General features: G+C 50.3%; 1 protein-coding gene across 7 annotated transcripts in view; it reads left to right on the top strand.

Moving 5' to 3' along the window:
• The window catches only part of SCN5A (sodium voltage-gated channel alpha subunit 5), a 104,374-nt gene that overhangs the window by 66,848 nt on the left and 13,992 nt on the right, over window positions 1–23,534 (top strand). For 3 of the 7 annotated variants that reach the window (XM_027958022.2, XM_027958023.2, XM_042236502.1), the window contains exons 17-23: window positions 212–652; window positions 2,086–2,247; window positions 5,078–5,198; window positions 6,095–6,249; window positions 16,729–16,902; window positions 20,731–20,853; window positions 22,696–22,977. In XM_027958022.2, the coding sequence (XP_027813823.1) occupies window positions 212–652; window positions 2,086–2,247; window positions 5,078–5,198; window positions 6,095–6,249; window positions 16,729–16,902; window positions 20,731–20,853; window positions 22,696–22,977 (1,458 nt within the window). The remainder of the gene's footprint in view (window positions 1–211; window positions 653–2,085; window positions 2,248–5,077; window positions 5,199–6,094; window positions 6,250–16,728; window positions 16,903–20,730; window positions 20,854–22,695; window positions 22,978–23,534) is intronic. The other 4 variants (XM_042236504.1, XM_042236505.1, XM_042236506.1 and 1 more) reach the window with 2 other exon arrangements.

Genomic DNA, 23,534 nt, shown 5'->3' with positions numbered 1-23,534 from the left:
AGGAGACCAGCTGCAGCTGCTCAGTCCAGGGCCTGTGTATCTGCTACCTCAGGATGAGAACTCACCTTTCCTTTCAGAGCCAAACTCTTTATATTGAAGGGAGTGAGAGCTTAGAATGAGGCCCTAGGGTCCAAGCCTTGCACTCTTTGCTTCTGGCCCTCCTCAAGGGTTTTCCATCCTGAGCGCCCAGGGCTTGGCGTTGTCTCCACAGGTCCTGAACCTCTTCCTGGCTTTACTGCTCAGCTCCTTCAGTGCGGACAACCTCACAGCCCCCGACGAGGATGGGGAGATGAACAACCTCCAGCTGGCCCTGGCCCGCATCCAGCGGGGCCTGCGCTTCATCAAGCGGACCACCTGGGACTTCTGCTGTGGGCTCCTGCAGCGGCCGCCTCAGAAGCCCGCGGCGTTCGCCTCCCAGGGCCAGCTGCCAGGCTGTATCGCCACCTCCAGCCCCCCGCCCCCACTAGAGAGTGAGAAGGCTCCCCCAGCCCGCAAGGAGACGCGGTTTGAGGAAGGCCAGCGGCCAGGTCAGGGCGCACCTGGGGATGCTGAGCCTGTGTGTGTGCCCATTGCCGTGGCCGAGTCAGACATGGATGACCCCGAGGAGGATGAGGAGAACAGCCTGAGCACAGAGGAAGGGTCCAGCAAGCAGGTGAGCCCCCAAACCCTGCCCCTCATGTGTGTGAGCACCACCTCCTGCCCAGGGGACCCAGCTTCACTCGGAACAGTTGCCCCAGTAGGGATTGGCCTGGAGGGGGAACACAGGCCACCCCCCCCAGAACCAGCCTCGTGGAGGCATGATGAGATCAGCTGGCAACCCTCTCTCCCCAGCCCAGCCCAGGAGGGCATCTTCAAGGGACTATCATTCATCCCCTGGCTGGACACGGGCAGCCAGTTGTTCAGAGAGAGAAACCGAGGCACAGCAAGAGAGACAGACTTGCTAGGAGTTCCTCACAGGTCTAGGACAGAGCCAGGAAGCCTGGCTGCCAGACCCAACCCTGACCTTATCCCCTCCAAGACTAACAAGGCAGAATGTCTTGGTGAGTGGGGGAGAGTGGCCTCCTGACCTCACCACTGCCCCTTCCCCTCCCCCCAGGCCCAGGGCTCATTCTGAGGTTTAAAAATAAGCATTCCTAAGATGGCAGGTGTCAGAGACAGCACTATCTTATCTCCCAACCTGTTATTTTTAACACTTAGGACTGGAGTCTGAACAAAAGGGACAGTGCACCCCACCCCCTCCCTGGCTCCCTCAGTGTCCTCACGGCCTGAGCCTGGCTCAGGTGGCTTCTCCCAAGGTCCTTGGTCAGACAGTGAGGACTAGGTCTCTCGGTTTCACTGGGCCCATGCTGGCCACCTCCTTGGGGCCTGCACTGGGTGGGTCTGGCTGAGAAGAGCAGCTGCTCCCCTGCATGGAATTTGATCTGTGGCTCCAGCCTTGATTCCACAAACTCCTGCCTTCCTGTGGTCCCAGAGGCCAGCTCCTGCCCTTTCAGGCAGGCGGCGGGACAGCCACAGAGTCGGTTGGGGGAGGGGAAGGGTTGATGTTGCCAGAACCGTGGCTTAGAATTAGCTCCAGGACGCTTCCAGCACAGGAGTGGAATTCTGGCTGCCCTTGCTGTTCCTGCTCCTCTGCTTCCCTTGAGCCTGTTGGCCCTGAGACGCGTGTGTGTGTGTGTGTGTGTGTGTGTTGTGTGTGTGTGTGTGGTGTGTGTTGTGTGTGTGTGTGGTATGTGTGGTGTGGTGTGTGTGTGTGTGTGTGTGTGTGTGTGTGTATAAGCTGAGCTGCCATGGGAACTCCTGGGGAAAGCCTGTCCTCCTAAGTGGAGCTGCCAGCACCTGGGAGCTGGACATCGTGGTGCACTGACACCCTTCGAGAAGTGAGAGGAGGGAGAGATTTGTGCCAGCCAGGCCAGGGGCTTTTTAGCTTTAGGCCCTTTGCCTGGTCCTCTCAGGAGCTTCCGTCAGCCTTAGAATGCCTGAAGGAGGGGTCTTCAGCGAAATGATGCTTCACAAAGAGAGTAGTGAAGCAGAGCCAGGATCCTGGAAACACTGGCTGGGTAGCTCATGGGCTGGGGGTCTCTTCAGCAGGAATCCCAGCCTGCATCCGTCAGCCCAGAGGCCCTCCCGAAGCCGAGGGTCTGGAGCCAGGTGTCGGAGACCACCTCCTCTGGGGCCGAGGCCAGTGAGGCTCAGGCAGACTTGCAGCGGCAGCGGCGAGCAGAGGCCCCGGCCCCAGGGTGCAGTGAGGTAACGCACACCTTTGTCCCCGAAGCCACTGGGGCACTGCCGCTGGGGCTGGGGGCCGTGAGAGGCCCCCAGACACCAACCTTCTGGTGGGAGCCACAGCCGCTATCACAGCCAGTGTGGGAGACCCATTTGCAGAGTGACCCCAGACAGGGGAGGGATGGGGCCCAGAGCCACGGGGAAATTCAGGAAGCAGGCCCCAGGAGCACGCCACAGGACTAACCCCAAACCCCTGCGTGTTCACCCCTTCCTCACTGGGTTCCTGTGCTTTGGTCCTGTCGGCAAACGTCTGTCCTGTGAGTCAGCCTGGGGGACTGGGGGAGCTCTGAGCACAGGCTCTTAACACACGAGCCACTAGCTGCTTCTCACCTGGACGGAAGCTGAAGCAGCAAACACAAGGCCTGTCAGAGGCACTTGTTCTGGACACAAAAGAGTTTTAATTTGTGCTCATTACCAATACTTTGGCCGCCTGATACGAAGAGCTGACTCATTGGAAAAGACCCTGATGCTGGGAAAGGTTGAAGGCAGGAGAAGGGGATGACAGAAGATGAGATGGTTGGATGGCATCACCGACTCAATGGATATGAGTTTGAGCAAGCTCCAGGAGATGGTGAAGGACAGGGAAGCCTGGCATGCTGCAGTCCATGGGGTCGCAAAGAGTCAGACACAACTGAGCTACTGAAAAACAAGACAACAGCGAGCAACATTTAAAAGCCAGAGGCTTTTCTATGAAAAGTCTGCATTCTGGCTTGTCTTGAAAAAAAAATATCGGAAGAAGAGCTTCCCTGCTGAAGGGTGTAACCGCCTCCTTGACCGGCCAGAAAGCTGCGACTGGCCAGACCGCACCTGCCTGCCTTCATTCCATCACCTGCCTGGCCCCGTAAGCACTTGGGTTTGCAGCCCCTGAGCTAACTGGACTGTGGCACTGCTGGCTACACCCCACCCCTGCTCTGCCAAGCACCCAGGAAGGTGGAGGTCATGTGCTCAGAGACCGTGCCCAGGGCCCTTGTCCTGCAGCCTGACCTCAGCCTCAGTCCGGCAGCTGTGACTTGCCCCAAGGCAACATTTCTCCTTTGTCTTGTTCCTTTCATGGGATGGGCCCATGGGAAGCTTTGTTTTCATGGCCAGTTTGGGAGTACAAGGGCCTAATGGAATCACCGCCCTGACTGTGCAGGTCACACCTGTCCTCCTGGAGGGTCTGACACACCAAGGCGGAGGGAACAGGAAGATACGGGAGGGACGGAAGGTCACGGACAGAAGGGGCTCCCGTACTGGAATGCTGACCTTTGAGCAAGTCTGGTACCTCCATCACCTCTTCAGATCAAGTCACAGTGGAAATGAGGAGACAGCCAGGTGGGCTGGGACTTTCCTAGGAGAAGGACCCCTCATCTCACTTGCCCGGGAAATCCCAAGAACTTGCCATCTCACGTGACAGCTCTAGTGTCTGAAAAGAAAAGGCGCCCAAAGACCCTCCACTGTGCCTTTCCCAGCTCAGCACTGCACGAAGCTGGAGTAAGGACGCGAACCTCAGAAGCACAGAAACCACCCTGCACCCAGGGGCACTCTACATTTTCACCAGGATCCAGTCACTCCTTACAGCCAATCTCAAGGTTAAAGAGGACTTTGAGACAGCAATGGACTGAATTGTGGAAGGAAGAGAAAAGGCAGCATTGAGAGCGAGGGCTGCCCAAGAACTCAAACCAGCTCTCCCCAGAGTGGAGCGGAGCCTGAGCAGCATGAGGTGGACAACTGAGTTGGGTGTTGTAGATGTGATCTGAAGCAAAGGAAGGCTTCCTTCCTCCCCAGAACCCTCTTCCCTGCCACACTTGTCATTAAGGTGGATTCCCAGAGGCAGAGCCAGAGCCCGGCTTCCTGTGCAAATGATTCATTGAGTGGGTGCCCTCAGGAGAGACCTGTAAGGAAGTGAGAAAAGCAAGATAAGGCAGAAGAAGCAGCTCCAGATGTTATGCTGGCTGGATTCCAGCCTCAGCTGGGTCTCTTCCATATCAGTCAGTCACTGGGTGTCAGCCACCCTGGACTCGGGTTGTAACTCCCAAACTTTTTCCAAGGATGGCAGGTCCCTGGCTTAAGGCACTTTTCTGGAGATGGGGTCAGCTAAACAGTGTTCGCAGCAGCTGGAGACAGGTGCACTGGCCCAAAGAGGGGAACTGGGCAGAACTACAGCACTCCTACACTGGTGCCCACACATGACACACAGAGGTGCTCGCAAGGGCAGCGGCACATACCTGTCATCATCAGATTATGTGGGATCAGGGCCACAGAAACCTGCGTGACCAGGCGGGGAAGGTTCCAGCACCTTCCTGCTCTAGGCTGTGTGCCTCACACCAGCACCCGTATGAACTGAGTGAGAAATGTGGGCTGGGGTCCCTGGCCTGTCCTTTGCATGTCTGACGCGGTGCCTGTGTGTGCCTCTGACCCTGGAGCTGACTCTGTTCTGGGCGTGGCCTGCCTGTTTCCTGTGTGTGTGCTGGGCTGCCACTGTGTCCACATCCCAGTGTGTGTCCCTGTTGCACCTCATGCCTGTTTCACTTCCGCCTGGATGCCTTCCCCATTCCTGGGGTTTTCCCAGAACCCTTGTCCCACCCCTGCACCCCTGCCCTAGACACCAGCAGCCCAGAATCACTGACCCAGGGGCCCTAAGGTCCAGCCCCGGTGAGCTTCGTGGCAGGTTCCCATCCCCCTGGGCTCAGATTCTCCAGGTGTGCCGTGGGGGATGGCCTAGGCATCTCCACTCTGGGAGCCCCAGGCTGGAGGCTGCTGCAGAGCCTACACTCATGCGCTCACCCACCCCACCTCACAATCCTGCCTGCAGCTTCCAGAAGACAGTTACTCTGAGGGGAGCACAGCAGATATGACCAACACTGCTGACCTCCTGGAGCAGATCCCTGACCTCGGAGAGGACGTCAAAGATCCAGAGGACTGCTTCACTGAAGGTACGGCCCCGGCTGGCACTATGGCCCAGCCTCAGCCCTGCACAGAGGGGCAGGAGGACCCGAAGCTCCTGCGTCACAATCCGCTCTGGCCTGGATGCCTGTTATCCTTTCCCCTTTCCTCAAGACCCTGGGGGCCTCCCCACCTGCCCGTGACGTGAATTATGGCAGGTGTGCCTTCAGATGTGTTTGGCTGGACCACTGTGGAGTGTGGAGTGTGTTTGGCTGTGTTTGTGGCGTGGTGGTATGACTGGGGGCCCCCATAGCGGCAGGGACTGGTCTAATTCCCCCATCCCCTCAGGCTGTGGCACAGTGCTTGGCACGTAGTAGGCCCTCTGTAAACATTCAAGGTGGGTGTGACATGTGGCCGTGTTGGTGACAGCATCTGGAGCTTTTATGAATCCATGGTATATTTGGAGGGCAGCTGGGGATAAAATGAGGGTTTGTGTTCCATGTGGCACACCCTTTGGGACTGTCAATAAGAAGTCTGCCCTTCCCAAGGCTCAGAAACTGCAAACATGGAGAAAGTCCAGGGACCGAGCACCCCAGGGGATTCTGGAACATTCCCCCAGGGGGTGAGTTGTCCGGGTGAGCACGCTTCAAGCTGGAGCCCAACCCAACCCCAGCCTTGCCCTGGCCCAGACCTGCCAGGCCCTTCATCTACTTACTGGTAGCCTAGTCCATCCACCCTCTCCATGGAGTACCTGCTGCGTGAAGCCTCCTGAGGGCAGTTCCCGCAGTCATCACCCCCCACCATGGACCCGCCCCCCACGTGGCCCAGCTCATTATCCATCGTTGTAACCACTTTCAGTCATTCTTTCAAGTGCCCAACTTCCTGCTGTCTGATGTGGGCGTTTGCAGGTGCTGGGCTGGGTCTGAGCCCTCTCCTTCCCCCACAGGCTGTGTCCGCCGCTGTCCCTGCTGCACTGTGGACACCACACAGGCCCCCGGGAAGGTCTGGTGGAGGCTGCGCAAGACCTGCTACCGCATCGTGGAGCACAGCTGGTTCGAGACGTTCGTCATCTTCATGATCCTGCTCAGCAGTGGCGCGCTGGTACCCTCCTGGGGGTGGAGGGTGGGCGGGAGGCGAGGAGAGGGTGCAAGCAGAGAAAGGGCATCTCCAGCTGGAAAGCCAGGTTAGAAACAGGGGCAGAGGCCTCTGCTGAAAATGAACCCCGCCCCCAGGGCCCCAAATGAAGGCCAGCTCACACACTGTCAACACCACAGCATGTATGGAGGTCAGAGCAGAAAGGGATCATGGCAGAGGTCATCTGTCCAGCCCTCCTTGTTCCACAGAGGGAAGTGACTTTCCCAGATCCCAGGGCACAGCTGGCACAGGTCTCGGGTCACCAGCCACCTGCACCTGAGCCCTGGTGACACACCCACCTGCACGCAGCATCTGACACCCCATCAGGCTGGTTCAGTGCAGCTAACAATGCAGGCTGACAGTCCACTGGTAGCTCCACTCATGTCTTCTAGGGCTAGAGGCCAAGCTATGTGGTTCACACATTATCACATTTAATCCCCATAGCAACCCTTTGTAGAAACATTAAGTAACTTACCCAAAGCCCCACCATTCACAAGCAGCAGATGTGGCATTTGAGCCCAGAGAGTCAGATTCCAAGTCCTTTGTCTTGACTTTCCATTTGTTCAATAGATCTTTACTAAGCTCTTCTTGTATCTACCGGTCCTGTGATGCATGGAGGGGCAATAGGAGGAAGAGACCCCGGCTCTGGCCTCAGGGACTCCTAGTCTAGTTGGGGAAACCAGATTCAGCAGGTTTGAGATAGTCAGAGATCAGCTCCAGAGAGAGGAGAACAAGAATGGAGTAGATTACTCAGAATGATGGAAGGTCAGGGGGAACTAGAACAATCAGAAAGACTCCTTAGAGGAAGCAGATGGAGCTGGACTATGGAAAACAGGGAGGTTTGGTGAGACCAGGAGGAACTGCGAGGCCCTCTGGAGATGCCCCAACTGGTTCCCAAGCACCCTACTCATCTCTCGGAGCCCTTCTAGAAGGAGATGGAAACAGCCCTGGAGAGGGTTGTGAAAGGTACTTGTGAACAGGGAGAGGGGTGATCAGGAAGGCAGAGGAAACAGAAACTTCACTAACCCAGAAGCAGCAAGAACCCAATATTGTTGGGGAGATGAGAGCCCCATGAATGAGCAACTAACAAGGAGTGCTTTGGACTTTAGATAGGGAGAGTGAGAGGGCTACTCTGATCCTGGGCTGTTTGCCTCCAGCTGATGCTGCTGCTGCCTCCGAGACTTCCCTGTAGCTCAAATGGTAAAGAATCTGCCTGCAAGGCAGGAGACCAGGGTTCGATCCCTGGGTTGGGAAGTTCCTCTGGGGAAGGGAATGGCTACCCACTCCAGGATTCTTGCCTGGAGAATTCCATGGACAGAGAAGCCTGGTGGGCTACAGCCCATGGCGTCACAAAGAGTCAGACATGACCAAGCGACTAACGCCACCCACACACTGCCTCTGTGGGGCCAGGCCATGCGGAGACACTGAGGCTGCCACTTCTAAACCTCTGGGCCTCCCATCCCCTTGTCCTGTCCTGCCACTGGGCCTGGAGCCGCTGCTTACAGGCTACGTGCTGTTTTACCATCGGCTAGAGCCAAATCTCTGTAGGCTTCAGAGAAGGAGGATTTGACAATATGTTAACGAATTTTGTTTTTAAACAGCCACAAACAAGGGCAGCCAGAGCCACTTAATCTGAGCTGTGGAGGAAAAGCTCAGCCTGGCATAAGTGAGGAGGTGTTTTGGCAAGCAAATGGTGAATCTCATCAGGGTAGACAGCCAAGCACTGTTTAAAAAAAAAAGAAATCCACATCAATGATATATTGAGAAAAATAAGTCAGAGTGTGTTATTTAAAGTTATAAACTTGTTTAACAGAAAGCAGACTATGTATCACTTTGAAATTGCTGAAGGGAAAAAAATTTCTTTTGAGAACACAGATTTTACAGCAAAAAATAGGGAGAAAAGAAGGAACCAGGAAGCATTAAATCAGGAAACAAAATAATATGGCAAAGACAAGATCAGACATGTGTTTTACTAATAAATGTAATTGGATAAAATTCATCATTTTAAAAGGAAAGGATTCTAAGTGGATCAGAAAAAAAAAAAAAAAACTACAGCTGTGTGTTCTCAAAGTACAACCCTGAAACTCTGTGACTCAGAAATATTAAAAGTGAAATAATAAGATATAGCAGGAAAGTGTAAACAATGACAACAAAAATCAGAGTGCTTTTGTCTGTTAATGTTAAACAAGGTTGAACTCAAGGTAAAAATCTTGAGATTAAAAAAAAGGTCCAACCTATAATAAAAACACAACTATTATGAATATATTTATTTGGGGCACTTATATAAAGTAAAATCAGGAAAAAGTGGCAACAGTACAATAATACAGTGAGATTTTACCTCGTTTGTTTAGTACTTGGCTAATCAAGTATTAATAGAAAGAATGAGACAATGAGATATCTTAAAAGATATAGTTAATAAATTTGATCTAACCTAATATGGACTGATAGATAGAGTGCCTGATGAATTGTGGAATGAGGTTCGTGACATTGTACAGGAGATAGGGATCAAGACCATCCCCATGGAAAAGAAATGCAAAAAAGCAAAATGGCTGTCTGGGGAGGCCTTACAAATAGCTGTGAAAAGAAGAGCGGCGAAAAGCAAAGGAGAAAAGGAAAGATTTAAGCATCTGAATGCAGAGTTCCAAAGAATAGCAAGGAGAGATAAGAAAGCCTTTCAGCGATCAATGCAAAGAAATAGAGGAAAACAACAGAATGGGAAAGACTAGAGATCTCTTCAAGAAAATTAGAGATACCAAGGGAACATTTCATGCAAAGATGGGCTCGATAAAGGACAGAAATGGTCTGGACCTAACAGAAACAGAAGATATTAAGAAGAGGTGGCAAGAATACACAGAAGAACTGTACAAAAAAGATCTTCACGACCCAGATAATCACGATGGTGTGATCACTCATCTAGAGCTAGACATCCTGGAATGTGAAGTCAAGTGGGCCTTAGAAAGCATCACTATGAACAAAGCTAGTGGAGGTGATGGAATTCCAGTGGAGCTATTTCAAATCCTGAAAGATGATGCTGTGAAAGTGCTGCACTCAATATGCCAGCAAATTTGGAAAACTCAGCAGTGGCCACAGGACTGGAAAAGGTCAGTTTTCATTCCAATCCCAAAGAAAGGCCATGCCAAAGAATGCTCAAACTACTGCACAATTGCACTCATCTCACATGCTAGTAAAGTAATGCTCAAAATTCTCCAAGCCAGGCTTCAGCAATACGTGAACGGTGAACTTCCTGATGTTCAAGCTGGTTTTAGAAAAGGCAGAGGAACCAGAGATCAAATTGCCAACATCTGCTGGATCATCGAAAAAGCAAGAGAGTTCCAGAAAGACATCTATTTCTGCTTTATTGACTATGTCAAAGCCTTTGACTGTGTGGAAAATTCTGAGAGAGATGGGAATCCCAGACCACCTGACCTGCCTCTTGAGAAACCTGTATGCAGGTCAGGAAGCAACAGTTAGAACTAGACATGGAACAACAGACTGGTTCCAAATAGGAAAAGGAGCACGTCAAGGCTCTGTATTGTCACCCTGCTTATTTTTAATTTACATGCCAAGTACATCTTGAGAAATGCTGGGCTGGATGAAGCACAAGCTGGAATCAAGCTTGCCAGGAGAAATATCAATAACCTCAGATATGCAGATGACACCACCCTTATGGCAGAAAGTGAAGAGGAACTAAAAGCCTCTTGATGAAAGTGAAAGAGGAGAGTGAAAAAGTTGGCTTAAAGCTCAACATTCAGAAAATTAAGATCATGGCATCCAGTCCCATCACTTCATGGGAAATAGATGGGGAAACAGTGCCAGACTTTATTTTTTTGGGCTCCAAAATCACTGCAGATGGTGACTGCAGCCATGAAATTAAAAGACGCTTACTCCTTGGAAGAAAAGTTATGACCAACCTAGACAGCATATTGAAAAGCAGAGACATTACTTTGCCGACTAAGGTCCGTCTAGTCAAGGCTATGGTTTTCCAGTAGTCATGTATGGATGTGAGAGTTGGACTGTGAAGAAGGCTGAGCGCCGAAGAATTGATGCTTTTGAACTGTGGTGTTGGAGAAGACTCTTGAGAGTCCCTTGGACTGCAAGGAGATCCAACCAGTCCATTCTGAAGGAGATCAGCCCTGGGATTTCTTTGGAAGGACTGATGCTAAAGCTGAAACTCCAGTACTTTGGCCACCTCATGCGAAGAGTTGACTCATTGGAAAAGACTCTGATGCTGGGAGGGATTGGGGGCAGGAGGAGAAGGGTACGACAGAGGATGAGATGGCTGGATGGCATCACTAACTCGATGGATGTGAGTCTGAGTGAACTCCGGGAGCTGGTGATGGACAGGGAGGCCTGGCGTGCTGCGATTCATGGGGTCGCAAAGAGTCGGACACGACTGAGTGACTGAACTGAACTGAATATGGACAGGGAGGCCCAGCATGCTGCAGTCCATGGGGTCACAAAGAGTTGGACACAACTGAGCAACTGAACTGAGCTGAACTGAATAACAATAATAGCTAACACTTAAATAGTACTGACTATGTGCTAGGCTCTGTTGTAACATTTTACAAGCATTAATACATTTAGTTCGTGTGAGGTAGGTACTATATTACAGATAAGAAAACTGCTATATGTAGCAAAAATAGGAAGATTAAAAATAAACCTGTAGAAACATGAAACATATTCTTAAACTCTGGATTAAACAAAATAGTTTCATGGAGGGTTCATGGGTGTTCATTATATTATTAATAAGGCGTGCTGATTCATGAGGTCGCAAAGAGTCAGACACGACTGAGCGACTGAGCTGAAAGAAGTAAAGAAACTATTCATAAACCAAATATGGGAGTGTGTCATCAAAGATTATGATTCAACCAGTTTTGTCCTCCTGATATCTGAAAAAATAAGGAAAAATAGAGGTAGAGAAAAAACTTTGACTTGGGGCAGGGGAAGAAACTAGAAAGTAACAATATTGCTAATACTTTATGTGGGTGTAGCCAAAGCTGTGGTGACTAAAATTCATAGACTTAAACATTTTCTTTGTTAAATAGAATAAATTTTTTAACTCAAGAAATTAGAAATATAACAACAAAATAATTGTAAAGAAAGCAAATTAAATAATAAAGTAAAAACACAAATTAATGAATTAGAAAATAAATAGTAAAATTGATAAAATTCCAAAGCTGATTCCTTGAAAAATTAAAGTGATCAATAAACCACTAGCTAATCTAATCTCTTACATCTCCAAGAGTGGATTCTTTTATACTTTCAAGGAAGAAAATAATTTAAATTCTATTTTAAAATCTTCTGGAGTATGAAAAAAGATGGAAAATCTATAAATTATTTTTATGAAAGCTAATAGTGCTGATTTTTAAAACCTTAAGTATACCAAAAGTAAAACAACACACTAGTTTTCATACTCTATACTAGTGAGTAGTGATGCAAAAATATTAAAATACATGCAAATAGGATTCAGTAAAATATTTAGAAGATTAAATGAGTCACAGCGAGGTATATCCTAAAAAGTCAGAAGGACGCCCTGTTAGGAAATCTATTTACATGAATCAGATAAAGATGAAAAGCCGTATAATTATCTCAGTGAATGCTTGATTTTTAAAACTTTGGTAAGAATAGAAATAAAATAGATTTCCTTTACTTAATGAAAAACTGAATTTCAAGTTAACTTCTACATCGTCATTAGTAGTAAGTAAAGCACTAAAAACATTTTATTAAAGTCAAGGAGAAAAAAAAGATGATTTAACTACCTTTTAGCTGTTTTTCATTATTTAATAATAACTTTGAAGTACTAGCCAGTGCAGTTAATCAAGAAAACTAAATATGCAGCATAAAAATAGGAAAATAGAAGAACCGAAGTTAATAGAATCAAGTATAAGATGAGTTTAAAATAATACAAGTATATCATTACTTGTAGATAATGATTGCTTAGAGAAAAATTTAAAACTCATTAAAAACATTATATGCCTAGTTATAAAACAAATGTACAAATAATTGTTGCTGTTGGAATAGAAACATTGAGTCACGAGTAACATTTCTCCAATAGTCCTTAGATGCCAGGCATTGTAAACGTAAAATAACTGAGAATAAATATATCATGAAATGTAACATAGATACATGAAGAAAACTATTAAACTTTCCTTTGGAGTGTAAAGGAAAACAAGCAGATAAACACACTAAAAATATACTCCATCCTTGAGCAGAAAGACTGACTTAGTTCCTAAAACAGTTGATAAACTCAATGCAGTAATAAATTTCTAATGTTTTAAAGGGAATATGACAAAATGTTGTTTAAATGTATCTTAAAAATTATGAAAAGTGACCAGGAAAATCTGTGTGACGCTAATTCAGAAATAGACCAGGAGAGCAATGGAACCACACAGAAGTCGTAAGCAAATATAGAAGTGTAGTAGATTACAGTGTCGACTTCTACTCTGTGGATTTAGAGTGGGTTCTTTAATAAAGTGTTAGGACACTTGACAAGTCACTCTGGAAAAAAATATTAAAATAGATAATTTGCTCCTTACCAAAATATATTAGATTTTTTAAGTTGTGATATAAAACAATGAAACAAGAAGGAAAGAAATAGAAAGAAAAGAAAGGTCATCTTTTCCCCAGCCTTTGGAATAGGCAAGGGCTTTCTTTTTTCTTTTACTTTCTTTTACATGTGTACCTCATTATTTTTAACTTTATGTAGTCTTTTTTAAATTGAATTTTTATTTTATATTGGAATATAGTTCATTTACAGTGTTGTGTTAGATTCAGATGTACAGCAAAGTGATTCAGCTCTAAATATACATATACCCGTATTCTTTTTCAGATTCTCTTCTCATATAGCCTATTACAGAATATTGAGTAGAGTTCCCTGTGCTATACAGCTGGTTCTTGTTGATTATCAGTTTTATATAGAATAGTATGTCCATGTTAATCCCAAACTCCTAATTTATCCAGCCCCCTACCTTTCCCTTTGGCAACCATAAGTGTTTTTGTGTCTAAATCTGTTTCTGTTTTATAAATAGTTCATTTGTATCATTTTGTTGTTTTTTTTTTAAGATTCCACATTTAAGTGATATCATATGATATTTGTCTTTCTTTGCCTTAACCTACTGTGATAATCTCCATGGTCCATCCATAATGCAAATGGAAATTTTATTCTTTTTTACGGCTGAGTAATATTCCGTTGTATATCCGTATTCCTCTGTCAATTAAGAATTTAGGTTGTCTCCATGTCTTGGCTGTTGTAAATAGTGCTGCAGTGAACGCTGGGGTGCTTGCATCTTTTCAAATTGTAGTTTTCTTCAGCTGTATGCCTGAGAGTGGAATTGCTGGATTATATAGTAGTTCTGCTTTTACATTTTAAGTAACCTCAATACTGAATACATAGTGGTTGTACCAATTTATATTCCCACCCACAGTGTGGGAGGGTTCCTCTCCGGCACTTACTGTGTGTAGACTTTTTGGTAATGGCCATTCTAACCAGTGTGAGCTGATACTGGTTTCCTTGTGGTTTCTATTTGCGTTACTCTAATAATTAGTGATGTGGAGCACCCTTTCCTGTGCGTTTTGGCCACCTGTGTGCTTTGTTTGGAAGTGTCTATCAGTCTTCTGCCCATTTTCCTTTGGAGTGTTTGGCTTCTAGGGGGTATTGAGTTGAATGAGCGGTTTGTATATTTTGGAGATGAATCCCTTGTTGGTCACTTTGTTTGCAAATATTTTCTCGCATCCTGTGGGTTGCTTTGTTTATGGTTTCCTTTGCTGTGGAAATCCTTTTGTGTATAATTAGGTCCCATTTGTTTATTTTTGTTTTATTTTCATTACTCTAAAAGGTGGATCCAAAAATATATTGCCGCAATTTATGTCGAAGAGTGTTTTGCCTATGTTTTCCTCTAAGAGTTTTAAAGCATCTGATCTTACATTTAGGTATTTAATACATTTTTAGTTTATTTTTGTGTATGGTGCTAGACAATATTCTAAATTTCATTCTTTGACATGTAGCTGTCCGGTTTTCCCAGCATCACTTATGGAAGAGACTGTCTTTTCTCCATTGTATAGTATTGCCTCTTTTGTCATAGATTAATTGACCACAGGTGTGTGAGCTTATTCCTGGGCTATCTTGTTCTATTGATCTATATTCCTATTTTTTGTGCTAGTACCATACTGTTTTGATTTCTGTAGCTTTGCAATGTAACCTGAAGTTAGGGAGCTTGATTGCACCAGCTGTTTTTCTTTCTTAAGATTGCTTTGGCTAGCTGTTTCACACGTGGCAGTGTATATATGTCAATGCTATGTATGTATGTATATGTCTCCCAGCTTGTTCCGCCCTTCCCTTGTCCCCACCGCCACCTTTCCCACACGCCCATTCCCCACATCTGCATCTCTGTTCAGTTCAGTTCAGTCGCTCAGTCGTGTCGGACTCTCTGCAACCCCATGAATCGCAGCACGCCAGGCCTCCCTGTCCATCACCAACTCCCAGAGTTCACTCAGACTCACGTCCATCGAGTCAGTGATGCCATGCAGCCATCTCATCCTCTGTCGTACCCTTCTCCTCCTGCCCCCAATCCCTCCCAGCATCAGAGTCTTTTCCAATGAGTCAACTCTTCGCATGAGGTGGCCAAAGTACTGGAGTTTCAGCTTTAGCATCAGTCCTTCCAAAGAAATCCCAGGGCTGATCTCTGTTACTGCCCTACAAATAGTACTGCCCTGCACCATTTTTCTAGATTCCGTATATATCGTTAATACAAGATATTTGTTTTTCTGATTTACTTCATTGTGTATGACAGACTCAAGGGCCATCCACATCACTACAAGTGACCCAATTGCATTCCTTTTTCTGACTAATGTTCCACTGTAGACATGGACCACATCTTCTTTATCCATTCGCCTGTTGATGGATGTTTAGGTTGCTTCCATGTCTTGGCTGCTGTGAATAGTGCTGCTGTGAACATAGAGGGTGCATTTGCCTTTTTGAATTAGAGTTTTGTCTGGGTCTTTGCCCAGGAGTGGGATTGTGGATCGTATGACAGTTCTATTTTTGGTTTTCTGCATTCTTTTCCGCAGTGGCTGCACCAACTTACAGTCCCACCAAGCGTGTAGGAGGATTTCCTTTTCTCCATACTCTCGCCAGCATTTGTTATTGGCACACTTTTTAATGATGGCCATTCTGATTGGAGTGAGGTAGTACCTCACTGTAGTTTTAATTTGCATTTCTCTAATAATGAGTGATGTTAAGCATCTTTTCATATATTTGTTAGCCATCTGTATGCCTTCTTTGGAGAAATGTCTATTTATGTCTTCTGCCCATTTCTCGATTGGGTTGTTTGTGGGGGGAGGTTGTTATTATTCTTGTTTATTCTCTTTTTTATAATTTCCGTATTATTTCATTTTTTTATAAAAGACATATATTTTTATAATCAGGAAGAAAAATGCCTACTTTTTATCTTGAAGAATCCCCAAACCCCACCTGGGGACCTGAATTATCCTTTTGTCCCACCTACACAGACCAGGTTAACCACGTGTTGCCTGGGCAGTGCGTCCTTGGGCACTGCTGACGGCACTGGGGCCCTGGATCACTGTAGCTCACAGAGGCCCTGCGGTCGCACAGGGAGGCCCAGAGCAAAAGATGGGGGCACTCCCCAGGGCCCTCAGTGACGCGTTCAGTTGCCTAGACTGGGAGCCTCAGAGCACATCCTGGGGGAGGGGCGGATACATATCAGAAGCCTGGAGTTGGAAGAGGGCAGCGGAGGCCATCCGAGTCTCTCTCGGCCCAGGGATTTGGGTTGAGGCAGGAGTGAGGAGGTAGGGAAAGACCAACAGCTAGCTTGTTAGACACACTGACTCCCAGATTCTGAGGATTACAGAAGGCTTGACTTCATCTAGTCCTGTTTCCTAGTCCTCATATCTATTTTCTGCCTTCACTATCACTTCTGTGAAACTTTGCATTCAATATAAACACTCACTGGTTTTTTGTTTAAATAAATTTATTGTAAAGGGCAACTTTGAATGATTGTTGTCACTGGAAACCAATATTGTTTCCTATGAAAAGTAGGTAAATGCCCAAAGTAAAGAGAGTAAAAACACAGTGGAGGGGGGCAGGGGCAGATAGATGTATGCTGTTTCTGACAATAGGCTGTGAGCTGTTTTAGAGAGACCTTAACGATGGACACACTAGCACTGACCGGAGACTTGCTCTTCAAAGTGAAGGTGGAAGCATTCTCACTACACATTCTTCCTTGTTGTCCACACACCACGTAACATCATTTCCTGACCCAGCAATGGTGCCCACGGGACTCAAACAGCATGCCGCAGAAGCCCCTCCACTGTGCGGTCTCCTCCGCCCTGCCCTCCTGGGGGAGGGAGGCCATCAGGGATGAAGGCTCGTGCGGGCTGGGACCAGCTGGGTCAGGACGCCATGTCTGCCTTGCCCACCCTGGTCTGCAGGCCTTTGAGGACATCTACCTGGAGGAGCGGAAGACCATCAAGGTCCTGCTGGAGTACGCCGACAAGATGTTCACCTACGTCTTCGTGCTGGAGATGCTCCTCAAGTGGGTGGCCTATGGCTTCAAGAAGTACTTCACCAACGCCTGGTGCTGGCTTGATTTCCTCATCGTGGACGTAAGTGTGGCCCCTGAAGGGAAGAGAGGGGCGGGGGCGCCTTTGCCAGTGGGAGAGGAGCTGAGGCTGAGGGATCGGAGGACAGAAGGACAGGTGGCGGGAGTTCGGCAGGCTGACGTGGAGGCTCTTGGCTGTGCTGCAAGGCAGGCAGAGGGGCAGGAGATCTGAGTCTGAGGTCACGGAGGGGAGGCAGTCAGAACCCCCAGCCGGGGGACAGGGAAATATAGGCCCTGCTCCTGGGAGAAACTGGACTCACTGTGGGGGTCAGTGCGTACAGTCCTGGCAGGGCTGTGAGCCAGGGCAGGAATGAGTTCTTGCCCTCTCAGGACCACCAGAAGCAGGGCGCTGACGAGCCTGTATTACAGCCCTCACCGCGCCACCCTGTGGAGTGTCCATCAGGACCGCTACACACATGGCCAGTTAAGAGCCTACATGTCTACACATGAGAGGGGGCTGTCTGTACAGGAGACGGAGTGAACCAAAGGCCAGAGGGCAGGGGCTTGGGGAAGGGGTGCTGGGCAGATGGGAGATCGTCCTGGCTCAGGTAGAAGGTACCACAGCGGGGAGGATGAGTTGGGGTGGAGTCATCTGCAAGAAGGAGGAAAGCCATGAACATGGGCTGGGTGAGGGGTTCCAGCCAGCTGCCCTGGGGCATCTGGTAGCTGGCAGGCCATGCCAGTCTCTGATGTGTCAAGAACAGCCTGGGGTAGGAGGCTGGCATGTCCTCTGGGCACCCGGTGGGCGGATGGAATGCAGCCCCTTCCCCACAGCTCCCCAGGCCCCGGAACCTTGTTGGGTGCAAGCAGGGTGAGTTTGGGGTCTTGCGGGGCTCCTGAGTACAGTCAAATGAGAGAGTAACTAGAGGGTGATGGGGGGAGAACTGAGGCTCAGGGTGCAGGGCAGCCTTGGATCTGTGCTCCCTGAGGACAGAGGGAACATGGCGAAGGGCCCAAGTGAGGGCTCACCATCTGGCTGTGGTGCTTCTCCCACAACAGAACGTGGGCCAGGATGCGCAAGCTGGGAAAAGCTTTGCAGAAGACGTCCGTGGCTTCTGGGCTTGGCATCAGGTTCTGCCCACGTGCAGGGGCTCTGCTTCCTAGAGTTCCAGCTTAGGCCTGTGTTCAGTCCCTACAGCAGCCCCAGAGGCCCAAGGGGGGGACTCGACAGCCAGTGGGCCTGGCCGGGGTCAGGCCTCGGTGGAAGGTCAAGCTTGAGTGGCCCCCTGAGCTAGAGCATGCGTGCAGACACAGAGCCTCATGGGTGGGCCTCCTCACAGGAGACTCCAAGCCACCACAAGTGGCTGAAAAGATGCTATTGCTGGGGTAAGGGGTGCTGGGGTGGCAGTCAGGGAGGGGCTCTGGGTACGCTTATAGCCCGGGGCCCTCAGAGCCTCCCTGAGGTGACAGAAAGGACTGTGAGGCCTTCGTGCCAAGGGGCTGTGGGAAGGCCTGGGAGCCTGGCAGCTCTGCCCTGGCCCCCTCACCCACCTGTTTGTTCTTGCAGCTTCGTGGGACTGACTCCCCCAGGGCAGGCCAGACAGAGTCTGCAAAGATGTCTGGGGAAGCCCACCCTACTCCCACCCCCTGCCACTTTGGAGAACTTAGCTGAGGCCAGGCCTTAGGGCCTGAAATTCCCAAGATTGGAGAATCAGCCTGTGGAGAGGAAAACTGAGGGTCGTGGCAGAGAAGGGCCTGGCCCAAGAAAAAGGAGAAGGAAATGGTGCTGGAATCCAGCTTTCCTGACGCTGGCCATGCCCCCCCACCCCCATCCCCACACCCCATGGAAATGGTGGACTTCAGGCCTCAAGATCTGGAGAAAGGGGTTTCCATGTTCAATTCGTGCAGTTTTTAAAAACTGCCGAGCATCTCCTATATGCAGGTGCTATAGGAGATGCTGAGGACCTCAGGGAACAAAATAGACGAAGTCACTGCCTGCGTGGAGGAAGGTGCTGGGAACCGGAAACATAACACATGAGCCAGCTTTATATAATATTACACTGGTGATGGACACATGGAGAAAAAGAAGTGCAAACGGAAGGGGATTAGGAGGGCCTGGACTCCGGGAGAAGGGAAGCCCCAGATTACAACTTTAAACAAGCAGGCTAGAAATAGGCCAACTGTGGCGATGTTTGAAGGAAGTTGGGGCTAGCCAGGCAGGTGTCTGCAGAACATTCCAAGCAGAGGTTGGAGCAGCAGTGCAAAGGTCCTGTGGTGGGAGAGTGCCTGGGACACTTGAGGAACCACAAGGAGAGCAGAGTGGCGGGAGCAGCGGAGAGGGGACGGGAAGTGCAGGAGTTGAGGCCAGACTGCATGGGGTGGAATGCGTGCAGCCTTTGAAAAACCATGGGCTTTTATTTAGAATGAAATGGGAGGCACTGGAGGGCTTTGGACAGAAGAGTGACATCATCTGACTCATTATGAAAGGATCACCCTGTCCAGGGGAGGGGAAGTGGCAGCAGGGGGAAGGTTGGGAGGCCATGGCAATAATCCAGGGGAGAGATGACGGTGGCCTGGCCAGGATGGCGGCAGTGGAAGCGGTGAGAAATATTTGGACTTCTGACATATTTTGAAGGCAGAGCCAACAGGAAATCCTGATGGGTTGGATGTCGGTGTGTGAGACAGAGAAAAGGCAGGGATGATGCCAAGGCTTGTGGCTTGGGCAGCTGGAAGGATGGAGCTGCCATCAGCTGAGATCGGGTGGAAAGGCGGGGCAAGCTTGGGAAGGAACAGACAAGGGCGGCCTGCTGGGGACTAGCTGGGGAGCCTGGCCAGACCTGGTCGCTGGGACCCTGGCCTCAGCAGCAGGTCCCTGGGAGAGGCCCCTCGCCCTCTCCAGAGTGGGGACCAGCATCCTCGAGGGGTGAGTTGGGGGAGCATGGAAGTCCATCCTGGGAGTCCTTGGAGGAGGCAGCTCCTCCAAGCTCTTCTGCCCAGCCTTCTCCCAACCTGCGCTTCCAAGCCTGAGAGCAGGCTATGGGGGTCACACCCCCCCCACCACTCCCCATGGCCCCTCCCCACCCCCAGGCTGCCCTCAAAGCCAGGTGGTGGTAATGGTGATAGCCGGCGAGGTCAGGCAGGAGGTCACTTCCAACGTGCGGTCACTGGCCAGCAGTGACATAAGGAGGGATTGGATGCCCATGGAGCTTTAGAAGGATCAGGTTCGAGGGGCAGAAATGTCCCGGTGGGGGCAGGGCAGAGGAAGCAGAGAGCAGTCCGCAGGGGCTCCGTCTGAGCCTCTCTTCCGTGAAGATGATAGAATGTTGCAAGGTTCAGCCTTGAGGAAATGCCCCAGGTTGGTCTGTCTGCTCATATTCAACTCAGGATGGTCCTTCTTCCCGCGAAGAGTCTACTCTGGGGGAGGGGAGGGGCCAGCCCAAGAATCTGATTTGAAGGAAAGCGCACGGGGACCTAAAGCCACCCAGGCTTTGTGGCCCTGCTCTTCCACACTGGCAGGTGGCTTTGGAACTCCGTTTTCTCATCCGTAGAATGGGGAGATGCATTCCAGGGCCTGGGGTGGTGGAGCTATCACAGACACGTGTGTGAAGTACACACAGCAGGCCCTTGGTGAAGGCCTGAAAGCTGGGACACGCCTGGCCTTGGCCCCAGCCTCTTGGCCCTGGAGAAGGCTGGCCCAGCACAGGACAGCCTGTGAAGACGATCCAGCCGGAAACCATAAAGCCTGGACACGAGGAGGCTCTCTCCTGTCCAGGAGAGAGCTGAACTCTCTCACTGGCTGGCTCTCACTGAACCCAGCCTGAGTTCGGTGGGCCAAGAGCCCTGCCACCGGTCTCAAGCTGGCCTCGTGGCCTCACCGCCCTGTCTCCCACAGGTCTCGCTGATCAGCCTGGTTGCCAACGCCCTGGGCTTTGCTGAGATGGGCCCCATCAAGTCACTGCGGACCTTGCGTGCTCTCCGACCCCTGCGAGCCCTATCACGATTTGAGGGCATGAGGGTAAGAGGGGTGCTCTCCTCATGGGAGCAGTGGGTGGTGGCTCCATAAAGGGGACCCCCAGACTCACTTGCTGTCCTGCTGCAAACATGTGTGAGATCTCCAGGAGGTACGGCTGGGCTTAGAGGTGCCCGGAGGTGGAGAGCTGTAAGAACCTCCCCCCAGGCCTGATGCCTCAGCCCTGTGGGCTCCACGAGGGCCTGAGAGCGCTGGACAAAGGAAAGGAAGCAAGGGCTGGACCGCAGGCGTCTCAGCTGCAGCCCAGCCCCACCAGCCCGGGGCCCCTTCAGTTTCTGCTCTCCCATGGGGCCTCGTGTCTGTGGGTGCCCTGGCTCCATGTGCTCATCTGTGTCCCCCACCTCCTGACAGACACAGGTTGCCTCTCCTCTATCCAGGATCGGCAGTAGGGCAGGGCTGGTGAGGATAAAGCAAGCAAGGAAGCAGCCAGTAGTCCTACCGATCAGAGAGCAGTTTGATTTGCTTAGTAAACTCTTTGGCGCTATTTTCTAAGTGCAGAGAGCTCTGCCTTTTTTCCAGTCACTAAGTTTTACCGAAGAATGTGCACATTTAAGGCAAATTTAAAAGCCCACCAAGAAAAAACATTACCCGTGATATATAGCAAGAAAGCAAGCCTATATGTTTGTGTGAGTATGTTCTTTGTTTTTTATTGTTTGTACGAAATGTGCACGGTTCTGTTGTGACTTTAGCAGATACCTCTGTGTGTCTCTCACTGACCCAGAAGACACCACTATACAGCCCCATTCGGTTGATGGTTTTGAACTTTGCCCACATCCCCAATCCATGGAGAAACAAACTGCTTATTTCTGGTGGGGAGCCATTCACAAGTGAATAATCCGACCTAAGTTAGATGCTCCCAAATGTGCAATAGGAGAGAAAACACTTGGTTCTGGGGCACGGGGACATGGGGGAGACACTAGTTACCAGGATCGCCTCTGCTGTGGCTATTGGCCACAGAGCCAGCCAAAGACAAGTGTGAAAGCTGGTTCCTCACCCTGTTCCCATGTTCATCACATGCTGGGCCAGGGGCACCCCCCCCCCCACTTCCTCTGCACGTGTCCGCATGACCCGTCCTGGCACCATACCCACCATAGAGCCCCACGCCAGCTCCGCCTCCAGTTTGTGTGGCAAACATGTTCCTGGCTCACAGACAGCTGGGGACTAGGTCCCTCCCTGGAGTGAAGTCCCCAGTTCTTTTTGCCAAGGATGCCTCTCCTGGGAGCTGTGAGTTTAAATGAAGAGAGCATGGGGCCATGGCTCCACGGGGTCAGAGGGCCGCTCCCTGGAGAGGTCAGAAGCACAGTGTGCGCACACCGCCCTGCCAGCCCTGATCCCATCACCACGTGAGGGGGGCCGTCAGAGCACCCTCCACGCGCACCACCTGGAGATCCCCCAGGCACACTTTGCGGGCGAACACTCATCCATCTCAGGAGCAGCAGCCCCAAAATGAACCAGAAACTCAGCTCAGAGAGTGTGTCTCCAGAGACCCTTTCTTCCCCATCAGATTTCTGGCGTACTATGTAGCAGAGACCGTGTTGAAAGTTAAGTTTGAAGGTCATGGATTCCAGGCAGGGCTATGAAGGATAAGAAGAGGCTCTGAGCTGTGTGAGTGTGGGATGCAGAGCAGAAGGCACGTGTGTTCTCTCTCACTGCCCACCAGAGCTTCCAGCCATGGGCCGTCCTTCCTTGGTGACAGGGAATGTTCCCCACCCCTACCCGCACAGGGACCTATACCAAGGGGGTTTAGTAGGTTGAGGGGGGCCGTCTTACAAAGGGTGTACATGCTGAGCGCCTCCAGAAACTGAGTCTGTTCTCTGCCCACTTGAGGTTGTGGTCAACGCCCTGGTGGGCGCCATCCCATCCATCATGAACGTCCTCCTCGTCTGCCTCATCTTCTGGCTCATCTTCAGCATCATGGGCGTGAACCTCTTCGCGGGGAAGTTTGGGAGATGCATCAACCAGACCGAGGGAGACCTGCCCCTGAACTATACCATCGTGAACAACAAGAGCGACTGTGAGTCTTTCAACGTGACTGGCGAATTGTACTGGACCAAGGTGAAAGTCAACTTTGACAACGTGGGGGCCGGGTACCTGGCCCTTCTGCAGGTGGTGAGTCCTGTGGCGGGCGGTGGGGGGACTGCCTTCCTCTCACTGGCTGACCAGCAACAGGCACCTTCCCCTGGGCTGTGGGCAGGAGGGGGACAGCGGGGCCACTCTGGATCCTCACAATCTGTGTCGCCCAAAGACTCTCCAGAGACTTCTCGTCTGTTTGGGAAGGTGCCAGGTGTTCCTTCCTAAGGAAGATGCTACACTTTCCAAATATCGCGTGGGACTCCATGCTGCGGCATCTTACCCAGCTCACTTTCACTTTTCACTTTCCTGCGTTGGAGAAGGAAATGGCAACCCACTCCAGTGTTCTTGCCTGGAGAATCCCAGGGACAGGGGAGCCTGGTGGGCTGCCGTCTGTGGGGTCGCGCAGAGTTGGACACGACTGAAGCGACTCAGCTGCAGCGGCAGTCAGGGTGGCTCCTCGCACTGTCAGTTTGCGGTGCGATAGCACAGGCGGCAGATGAATGACCGCAGGCACCCAGGGACTGAACTGTTAGCAACATTGTGACTCTGGCCACCCCTCTGTTATACACGGCAGGGATTCCTCCTGCATTGTT

This window comes from Ovis aries, chromosome 19, assembly GCF_016772045.2.
Source record: "Ovis aries strain OAR_USU_Benz2616 breed Rambouillet chromosome 19, ARS-UI_Ramb_v3.0, whole genome shotgun sequence".
Taxonomy (NCBI): domain Eukaryota; kingdom Metazoa; phylum Chordata; class Mammalia; order Artiodactyla; family Bovidae; genus Ovis; species Ovis aries.
The sequence above is the reverse complement of the archived record's forward strand: the minus strand, read 5'-3'. Positions and strand labels throughout refer to the sequence as shown.